Genomic DNA, 11487 nt, shown 5'->3' on the forward strand with positions numbered 1-11487 from the left:
GAAGTTGAGATAATATTCGGGATTGAACGAGGTGGAGTCGCCTAGTTTCAGAGGTATAGTTAGCGAGAAAATAGCCGTCAAATTTTGATGATTTCCATAGCTTGAGAGTACTTGGAAACTGAAAATTTGCTCTATTTGTGCCTTAAATAAACGTTTTTCAGAAAATTCTACTCAGAAATATATATTTTTATGGACCTTGAAAGTGTGGGGCCAGAAAACAAAGATTCGATCAAATTTGTCGAAACCAACCGGAAAATGATGGTTTTCCAATTTCATTATTTTGACGAGCGCCTGATTTCACCAAAGAGCCTCACATAATATAGACAATGATAATACGGTGCGTTTACTTTGGGATGCTGTCTTGTTTCCTTCTCTCCTCCGTTTTTTTAAACTCCAACCATTGGATCGTGGGTTATTGGAGAGCACTACTGGAAAGGCAAACTTATATTATTTCCGTCTTTTGTTTCTGTCTGTCTTTTTCCTGGCACTAAATGATTTGTCTTGTGTTGGTACGCGGTGCGCTTCTTTTTTCCTAAACTTAAACTAAGCGTTCGGTCAGTGAGTTGGAAAAGTATTACTTTAATGAATATTTGCTGACGTATCTAAATGAATAGTAACTACCTGACCTTTAAATCAACGTCGTTAGCAATGATTTATAACCTGAAACAAAATTGAATCTGACACTTAGATGACAAAATCATGTCGACGGTGTTGTACGCCCGTAAAACAATCTAAGTGACTGAGTCAAGAGTCCTGTTTTTGAGTTCTTTGTGCAGAGTAGCGTATTATTGACAGCTGAGCAGCTTTGCCCTAGACCACCAAAGGCATGAATGCAACAAAACACGATCATGTAAATTGAAATTTTAGGTGTCTGATTTCATCAGAGTCATTTGGTATAAGACATTGTAGTGTCTGATTTCACCACGGCCATGTGAATGGAAGTTTCTAGAGTATGATTTCCAAACGGTCGTGTGTTATGAGACATTCTAGTGTCTGATTTTCCAACGATAAAGTAAATGGAATTTTCTAATGGCTGATTTCACCACGGAAATGTGGATAGAACTTTCTAATGTCTAATTTCACCACAGTCTTTTATTATGAGACATTCAAGAGTCTGATTTCACCACTACCGAGTTATTTAGTCTTTTGAGTTGAGTACCAGATGTAATGGAATACTGCCACACAAATATTAAAGACACTGACTTATCAAACTTATAAAATATGTGGATGATTCCACTCTACAAGGCCTTATAACAACAATAAGAATGGATATTGGGACGCTGTAAATGTATTTACAAATTGGTGTGACAACCTCTTCCTTTTATTAAAGACAAAGGAATTGATGACAAACTTTAGAGTAAAAAAAGACAAACTGCAACCACTATTTATTAAATACGAGTAGATGGAGGTGGTAAGCTCTTACAAGTATCTGGAAATAACCGCTGATAACAAGTTTCACTGGCATCCCCACGCTGCTCTTGTGCATAAAAACAGTCAATCAAAAAATGTTCTTTTTACGGGAATTAAGTAGTTTTCGTGTCGATAATAAGATTATGTCCCTTCTATACATGTACAATTCTATGATTGAAAGCGTGCTATTATTTTGTATTTCCTGCTGAGCTGGGAATTGTAAGGTTAAAAATCAAGGAAAATTCAACAGAGCCATTAAGAAAGCCACCAGATCTCTGGATATGATTTTACTAGCATTGATAAAATGTATAACACCACAAGTGTAAAAAAAGATTTTAATAAAGCATTATAAACGACCCATCACACCCCCTTTCCACGCAAATTGTAGGATCACACAGGGGCAGATATGTACCTCTAAAAACTAAAAAAGAAAGATATAAAAGAGGTTTTTTACCATCTAGCAAAGGGTTATTGTTAGAAGAACCATAAGTGTGTTTTGCTCTTTCGAGTATGTGTCTATATAACTCTAAAAGTCTTGTAATTATTTTCCTGCATGTGGTTGAAAGGTGCATCTGATGTGATATGTACATTTTGTCAGCTTTACTTCTCTTTTTGTATTGAATTTTAATGAGGGTTATAAATAATTTAAATTTCTATGTGTACCTGCATGTGATTTTACGGTCCCGTACAGCCAAGAAAAATTTCCCTCTGGGATAATAAAATATTATCTTATCTTATCTCATCTGATCTTATCTTACCTTATCTTAATCTGAACACTACAATGTACCATTTCAATGTGACTGAGACTGTGTTTAGGGCCTAACTTTATCACTGCCATGTGAATAAGGCAGCCTTACAGTGCCTGATTTTATCAGAGCTGTGCCATGGTAATAGGACACTCATGTGTTTTAATGATTCAGTAAGCGTTGTACGGCACTAGCAGCATGATTTTGTCAAATAAGTGATGAATGAAGCAGTCTTAGAGCTGCTAATTATACGGGAATCCTGCCATGTAAATGAGGCGGTTGCAGTGCCTGAATTTATCTAAACTGTGCCATAGATATACTGACTTCTACTGTCTGATTTCACTTAAAATTTTGCCATAATATAAATGAGGCTGATTTATAGTGTCTGATTTTACCTAAACTTTTGCCGTATAAATGAAACTGACACAATATGGTGTCTGATTTTACTTTAAAATTTTGCCATATAAATATGGCTGAGTATGATTTTACCTAAACTTGTGTTTGTGGCTTATGGTGCCTGTTTTTACCACCCACTGAAATGTAAATGAGACTGTCCTTGAGTGCTAGGTTAAGAATGCCGTGAGAATATGAATGAGACTGTCAATTTTACCACTGTCCATGTCAATGACAATGTCTTATAGCGCCTGATTTTATCAGACCACACACAGCAATGTGAATAAAGCAATCTTCGACCTAATCTTAATGGAACGGTTTCTGACTATAATATGTCAGCAGGTTTGTCAAAATATTGCCAACGTCATACGTGCCACACGCAGTGACAAAAGCACATTTATAACCTACTATCCCATCAGTCCTGGGTTACGTTTTGATGCCTTAAAGGAGTTAAACTCAAGTCCCAATCCTCCCCCCCCCCACTAAAAAAAGAGAGAAAAAGAAAGGGTTAGACCAAAGTATAGTGGAGCGGTCGTGGTTCTGAAAAAACACGAAAAACAGTGGCTGGCAAAAATTTAGACCCAAGTAGTAGTAGTAGTAGTAAAAGTAGTAGTAGTAGTAGTAGTAGTAGTAGTAGTAGTAGTAGTAGTAGTAGTAGTAGTAGTAGTAGTAGTAGTAGTAGTAGTAGTAGTAGTAGTAGTAGTAGTAGTAGTAGTAGTAGTAGTAGTAGTAGTAGTAGTGTAGTAGTAGTAGTAGTAGTAGTAGTAGTAGTAGTAGTAGTAGTAGTAGTAGTAGTAGTAGTAGTAGTAGTAGTAGTAGTAGTAGCAGTAGTAGTAGTAGTAGTAGTAGTAGTAGTAGCAGCAGCAGCCATAGTAATAGTAGAGGATGAGAGAGAGAGAGAGATAAAGAGAGAGAGAGAGAGAGAGAGAGAGACAGACAGACAGACAGACAGACAGACAGACAGAGAATGAGAGAGAGAGAGCGAAAGACAGAGAAAGAGAGAGAGAGAGTGCAGGAACAAAAGCAACTTTCCTGGTCTGTTGGGATGTGACCCCCCCCCCCCCCCCACACACACACAAAGTAACAAGAAACAAAAACATGACAGAAATGTTCTCAAATGAGAGGAAAAACACTAACAAACTATTTTCTTTGCTTTTTTAAAATGTTTTAGTTAAACGGTTTCCGTTGGCAACGCCTTAAACAGGAGCAAAAAAAAAAGAAAATTTTCTCTTCTTTATCGTTTCCTTAGAATCTAACTATGTGAGTTCTTGTAATCATCTGTTCTTCTCGGGAGAAAATTTGGAAAAGCAAAAGGTGGTTTCATCCAATTAAATTGTGTCTTATGGGAGAGATGAACCAATCAGCCATGACGTTGCATCTTCATCAACATGTTGTATCCTGAGCCACTATTGGACGTCCCACGGGCCGGTTGCTCCAAGGCGCGGTGGATTGCGTCATAGGTGTCCAGTCCTGCGAAACCTGGGGAAGAAAAACAGTATGAAATTATCAGTTCAGTTCATGAGAACGGCATCATAGTAGTTTAGTAAAATAACGTTCATGAAGATTGGTATCCAATTCATAACTGTCTAGCAATATTGTTAATATTATTATGGTGTTTGTATCATTTAGTCTATGCGCTGGGCCCCGCTCCTTCTAAACCCCACATCCTCTAGCACCTCAGAGTGAGTGCACCAGAGAGCCTAAAGAAAATCCCTTAGATTTTAGACATCCTCAAGGGACGCCCGATAGTTTTAGTCATTGTAAGGTTTAATTAAGCAACGGAAAGTCGTGGGTCAATTCCCCAACACGATATTCTTATAAATCAGATGTTTGGAGAATTCTCAAAAGTGTCCACTCACTTGGCATGGTCTTATCGGAGACATACCTCAAATTTGGATGCCACACCTTTAAGTTGTAACACGGGTACAAAACCCACCTCAAAACATGGTGCCAAGTCGCCAGCTCAGAATTATAAAGCTCTATCTGCTAGGGACCTGGTTTTGAGAAATTTGACGTAAAACATTTTGAGCTTCACAATAATGTGTCAATCTTTGTCGAATGCAGATCTTTGAATATCTTGATAACGACTAAGAATTATCTTACAAATTTGATAGAGCAGATAGAGCTGTAGATTTCTCATCTCATGGTTTTAGCAACTCAAAGCGGCTTAAAATGTTAGATTAAACAGAGGACTTCTGAGGTAGCGAAATTGCTTAGTTTTAACGCCACCTGCAACACTGTAAGGTTTTTAAAGAGGCGAAACTGCCGAATTGAATAACAGGACCCGGCCAAATGGGAACATTCGTGTAAAGTACCTTTCCTATAGAAATGACACAACGTCTGGTTGAGCTGATCCTGGAACCCTCGAGGATGCAATCCCATGATTACGAGCCTGGCAGCCTAACCACAAAACTACCTAAGTTACTAAGTTAATCTATACTACCTTACTAGACCACTTCACGCTAAGGCGAGCGCTCCGCACACGGAAGGTTAGATTTGATTAAGTAGATGTTTCACGGCACGATCGGCGTAATTGTGGTCAAGTGAGTGCCACGTGTTGGGAAGGGTAAATGTAGCGTAAAACATTCACCCCTGAGTAAGTCTGGCTCAAGTCGAAACACCATAATAGATTTACAGCAGTCTTTGTCTTTAGTGGAAGCAAGCTTAGTTCTATAAACTCCATTTAATTTTCTCTGGTTTTGACGTAAATCGTAAATCACTTTGAAAGCACTGAACCATTCACAAAAAGCGGGAGCACCAAGAAAAACTCTAAAATTTCACGGATCGCGAGCATTCCACATTAACTATAACGAGGCTGTGCTCAGAGTATTTTTTTTAGCAATACCAAAAACTATTACACAAACTCTCAACAGACAGAAAGTGTGTCACAGCGTGGTGGAATCAGGCGCTAGTCAGTTTTGGGGCTTATGGAGTTATTGGTATCATCTTAAAGCCTGTTTTGTTTTGCCGTGCTTTTTATTTTTTGAAACTTTCGATCTTGAATACACGTCAAGATATTTGCGACTGAAGGAGGTGGGGGTCACCTTGTTTCAAAGATCGAATTAGCGAGAAAATGAACGCCAAAGTTTGGAGACTCCCATAGCTTGAGAGTCCTAGGAACCTACGAATTTATATTTTTTTTCGCCGTCGATCGAAATTTTTCAGTAAAATCATCGCAAAAAGTTTAAATGTACATAACGGTAATTTGGCAAAACATTTATCTGTTCACAAATTTTCTAGAGCCAGAAAAAATTCTGATTTCTTTTATTTCGTTATTTTGTGGAGCGTCTGATTTCACCAAAATGTATCACAAGTGGAGTTAATACAATATAGCACTCAGAAAAGCCAGACAGTTCTACAGTCTAAAAGTCTTGTTTACAAGCAAGCTAATTTCGGTCCTCCATTTTACAGTGAGCTTACAGACTTTGTGGTAATATGAGCGGGATTATGTCAGTTGGGGTTATAACAAGATGTCAATGACCTCAGATTCTCAAGACATCATGACACAAAGATGGCAAAAGCGACGAGGGCATGGTTGCATGTCTGATTTAAAAGATTGCCATCATGATTATGATGCTATTGATGATGATGATGTTGATGATGACGATGATGATGATGATGATGATGATGATGATGATGATGATGATGATGATGATGATGATGATGATGATGATGATGATGATGATGATGATGATGATGATGATGATGATGATGATGATGAGTAACTTTGTCGAAGGAGCTCGAGAACCAGACTCTCAATGCTATATACGAAAGGAAGAGAGAGAGAGAGAGAGAGAGAGAGAGAGAGAGAGAGAGAGAGAGAGAGAGAGAGAGAGAGAGAGAGAGAGAGAGAGAGACGAAGAGAGTGACAGGGTCAGAGAGGGAAGAGAGAGAAAGAAGGAAAGAGAGAGAGAGAGAGAGAGAGAGAGGGGAAGAGAAAGAGAGAGAGAGAGAGAGAGAGAGAGAGAGAGAGAGAGAGAGAGAGAGAGAGAGAGAGAGAGAATAGTTCGTAACAACCTGAATACAATATAACAGAGTGATAATTAATATCATTTTGGGAACATTTTAGAAACACACATTTCTAATTTTATTCTGTGGTAAAAAAAAAATCCGTGGCACAACGCATCCTCAGATATCTCTTTAATGGGTGAATCAATGTTATCAATTTGTCTAAAGTTAATAACATTTTTACACAACAATTGAAGCTTGATTGTAAAAATGCTCTTCATAAATTTATATAAAACTAGCTGGGCCCCCTTTCGATGAAAGGAATGATCGGTGCATTAACATCAACTAAAAGTCATTGGCCTACTATTTACACTCTACTGGAATGGAGCTATAAATTTTGAGAGATGCAAAAACTTAAAAGGTCTAGATCTAGATCTATACTCTTAAAACAAAATGCGCCTCGCAAAATATCACTTTCGCTCCGCATTTTCTAAAATAGCAGAGACAGAAGCCTCGGCCTACAAAAGCAATAGGAGAAATAAAGAAAAGTAGCTTCTTCCAGCAAAACTGTCTCAAAACTGAAAAAACTAAAGGCGTCATGATCTGGAGAATATTCTAAAGAATCTTTTGGCGACAACCGCATGTCGATCGATGCAGCAATTAAAAAGCCTTTTTGAATAGCAAAATTTAGCCACCACAAATAGATAATAGATACTAAACTCTCCAACACGTTTCTCACACACATTTTGCAAACGCATATAACTTACGTCACAGCTCACCAACGACACTTTTTAGAGGCAAAACCAGTAAAAAGAAATTCATTTTCAGAACATGTGTTCAATAAGCATTATGTCCCAATAAATAAAAACACGACAAACTTGCTTTTTATTAGTATTTATTATTTTCTAGAACACTGCTAACAGGTGTTAAAAAAAAAAATATTGATCAATTAAGACAAACTGATTCAAGTCACTGTGCAAAAGCTGGAGAGTCTATGTTCTATAGTTTAGGAAATATTGGACAAGAAGTTACATCACGAATTTTTGACCGCACTAGGGAGTATGATCATGACAAAGAAGTCGAACACTAACTAGTTGAGATACTCGACCAGTTTGCCAGATTATCTGAATATTGATGACTTGCTTTTCGTTCAGTAGTCGAATCTAAATTGAATTTGAAGAGAACTTTGTAGTTGAGAATGAAAACAAAGGAAGAGTGGGAGAGTGGTGAGAAGTATAGACATAGAAAGAAAAGGAGAGAACCGAAAACAGAAGGATGTAGATAGAGAATAGGCGAAATAGTGAGAGCGAGTGAAGAGGGAGATAGATAGATAGATAGATAGATAGATAGATAGATAGATAGATAGATAGATAGATAGATAGATAGATAGATAGATAGATAGATAGATAGAGAAAGAATGAGAGAACGAGAGAGAAGGAGGTAGAAAGAAAGAGAGAGATAGAGAGAGAAAGAAACAAAGAAACAAAAAAAGACATAAGGCAAGAGAGAGAGAGAGAGAAAGAGAGAGAGATAGGGAGAGAGAGAGAGAGAGAGAGAGAGAGAGAGAGAGAGAGAGAGAGAGAGAACGAGAGAGAATAAGCAAACAAAGAATAAACAAACAAACAAACAAAGAAAAGACAGAAGGAAAGAGAGAGACACAGAGAGAGAGAGAGAGAGAGAGAGAGAGAGAGAGAGAGAGAGAGAGACAGACAGAGACAGAGAGACAGAGACAGAGACCGAGACAGAGGGAGACAGAGAGAGACAAAGAGAGAGAGAGAGAGAGAGAGAGAGAGAGAGAGAGAGAGTGAGGCAGAGAGAGAGACAAAGACAGAGAGAGAGAGAGACAGGGAGACAGAGAGACAGAGAGACAAAACAGGGAAACAGAGACAGAGATACAAGGGAACATAAGCATGTCCTGATTCTGGTCCAATGAAAAGCCTATCCTATCCCTAATTAATCCTGCCACATCTGCTAACTAACTTTACTGACAGAACAGCTGCATGACACAGCGAATTTATTCATAGTAATAGCAATTCTCTCCCCAAGCATGTCCTCGTTTCCAGCCGTCTGTCTACTGTCGGCGAGACAGATATACTGTAACTTTATATCCTTTGGAGCGAGAGGTTGATGTTATGTTCTGTAAAAAATGAGTGGGTTTTCTGCGTCTTTGTTTCAACTTTGTCGCGGATACATTTATTTTCTGAAAGGAAACAATAATTTCTTCTTTGACACCAAAGCTCGTGGTAGTGACGTCATGCATATCACATATTATTATGGGAACTATTCTGCGCTTGCCCATAACAGCATGGTCTGCACGCCCCAATTTACACGAGAAATCAGAGCCCGTATCCTGCTCCCCACGAGTTCTAAAACTAGTATAATATTAAATACCATCCTGCCCCTCACTTTTCAGTGCCAGCTTGTACATTTCTTCCCAAGACAGTTCAGACGGTTCCACCTGTCTCTTGTTCTTGCTCTCAACGTTAAATGTCCCATAGGGGCGGTGCTTCTGACTGAAGTATCTTTAGGCCATTCCCAAGAGGGGGGGGGGGGGGGGGCATTAACATCTGGAGTTCTTCTGCACTGTAGAATTGTAATCGTAAAGGGGCTGTTTCATCAATGTCATGATCAAAACTATGCCTGAACTGTAACAAGGAACTGCTGCTTTTTAGTTCCTAATCCTTACTATCGGCATTTGCCTCTACTTCTTATGTATGTTTGTCACAGTCTTTCTGACCCACTATTTCCAGGGTGCCTTGATAGTCGAAGCAGACTTTGTGCTGTTGAAGCTACAGCGGTGAGCAGAGTAAGTCTGATTCCCTGTGCGGACTTCTGTTTTGACATCCACTCCTTGGCGCTCATATGACCTTATGCAGTTGCGAGCGTGATAAAACCTCTACTCAAACAATAAAACAAGGACACACGCAGTCCCTGTTCGTTTACATGGATAAAGTGACTGTCAGGAGCTCTAGTACTATGTATAGGCTAACCTCTTTGTCCGAAGCTAACACAAGAAATTACGCTAAAAGTACATTTGCTAAACCTATTACAGACGTGATGTTTGTACACGTTCGTTCAAATTTGTTACTTCTGTTTTCCATATCTGAAGCCTAAATAACACTAAAAGCAGGAAACAGCATAGATACTATGCAGGGCTTCTGATCTGTGCATGATGATTCAAAACAGACTGCAAAATTGCCTTTGGTCTGCCGCAGATGAGACATAATTATGTGCCCTCTACGTCCTTTAAGAGTTAATGGTTCGAAATTCTGGGAGAGGTTTTATACGCCTCGTATCAATTGTAATAATTGTCCTGGTAGAGCCCATGCCAAGAGCTCGTTTCCACAAACAGCCCTTCTTTTCTATGTCCTCAAATCCTTTAAAAAATTGATTTAAAAAAACAAACACACACTCATATGACCTTAAGTAGTTCCGAGCGTCATAATACTCTTAACAAATTATTTATTTTTTAATGACAATCCAAAACAAACCCACTATGTTAGAAATTGTTAAGTCTGACACATTTCAGAACAGTTAACTTCGAAAATCAGATTACTCACTAAGTCCTATAGTTAACAGAACAACATATTGTTAGCGGCTATTTTAGAAAGGACGACCAAAACAGAGCTTCTAATCATCAGTGTGGCGGTCAAGTTAGACAATGATTTGGGACCAGCATTCGGAGTGCATGTCCATTTCGTTGTCCAGACATTAAAATGATTTTAGACAAGAAATTGTAGTCTAACGATCAGTAAAATCAGTTGCATGCACTGAACATTTTTTTTTCAAAATTCTAATTCTAAATTTTGTAAAAAATAAATAAATAAATAAATAAACTAAAATGGAAAATAAAAAAGCAAGAAAAATTATTCATGTAGGTACAAATATTGTTGAAAGAACAAAACAGTCTTTTTCCCTCTACTGAAAAATGTTTCTTTCTGGGCTCAGTGCATTTTAAGAGCTTGTCGACGACTTATATTATGAACCAAACGGCGAAGGCGTGAGAAGAAAAACGCATCAACTATTTGTAGAAATGTAAAGAAAATGACCAAAACAACTCGATAAAAACCTAAACCGGAAGAGGGTGGACGCAATGCAAAGCAAGGTTCAGCGGCGTATAAATCAATTAACCGGTGAAATCACGGTCAGCGTGAGGCCTTTCATTTGAAAGGGGAGAGCACCGAAACTAGATTTTTCCCCGCCTTCTTGCCTGATCAATGTCCAATCCGGCAGGGGGAGCTGTCATAACATTGGAGGGCAAAGAGTCAAAAGGTTCTATTTGCCTTACGCTATCATTGAGGGCTCAAATAGCGGCCTTTGACTCTGGAGTCTGATTCGGTGGCCCTGCCGGTTGTACGCATTGACTTTGTGAACGTTTTTCTTCGTCTTCGTTGCGAAAAGGACTTGTGGTTACATACCAGATCCCAACGAGATGCGTGATGAATATTGCCACCTCGGAATTACAAAGTTCTATCTGCTCAGTAAATCTACCTCTTTTTGAAAAATTTAACGTCAAAGATATTGAGTTTCACGTCATGTCAAGCTTTTCCGAATGCAATTCTTTGAATATCTTTATAATCACTCCGAATAACCTTACGATTTTGATAGACCAGATGGACATTTGGTTTCTGACCGCATGGTCTTAGTGACTCAAATTGCCAAAAATGTGAGATAGAACTTTGTAATTCTGGGGTAGTGATATGTCGGTGAGGCGGAATCGCTTGTTTGGACGCTTTGAAATGGGGGAATTTCTCAGAACGTAAGCTGGGGACGAGTTAAAGATACAAAAATGCGATCGTTGCGGAAAGAATATTATTTTATTTGAGACCATTTAATTAACAAAAATGTTATTGCACATATTATTAACACTGAGTTGTTTTCAGTTCACGTATAATTCTGCATAGACTGTGTAAAGCAGCTAAGAAATGAGCCTCCCACACTAAATTCTCATTTACCTTGCTTTTCATTACGTCACCCTTCCTTTTGTATC

The 11487-nt window shown here is 38.5% G+C and overlaps 1 protein-coding gene across 2 annotated transcripts in view; it reads right to left on the bottom strand.

Moving 5' to 3' along the window:
- Positions 1-3692: 3692 nt before the first annotated feature.
- Positions 3693-11487, bottom strand: part of CP2PP (neuropeptide CP2 precursor) — a 90900-nt gene continuing 83105 nt past the window's right edge. For both annotated transcript variants that reach the window (NM_001204562.1, XM_035971142.1), the window contains 1 exon segment: positions 3693-4028. In NM_001204562.1, the coding sequence (NP_001191491.1) occupies positions 3910-4028 (119 nt within the window). In that variant the 3' untranslated portion in view covers positions 3693-3909.

The sequence above is a fragment of the Aplysia californica genome, unplaced genomic scaffold (genome assembly GCF_000002075.1).
Source record: "Aplysia californica isolate F4 #8 unplaced genomic scaffold, AplCal3.0 scaffold00385, whole genome shotgun sequence".
Classification (NCBI taxonomy): Eukaryota; Metazoa; Mollusca; class Gastropoda; order Aplysiida; family Aplysiidae; genus Aplysia; species Aplysia californica.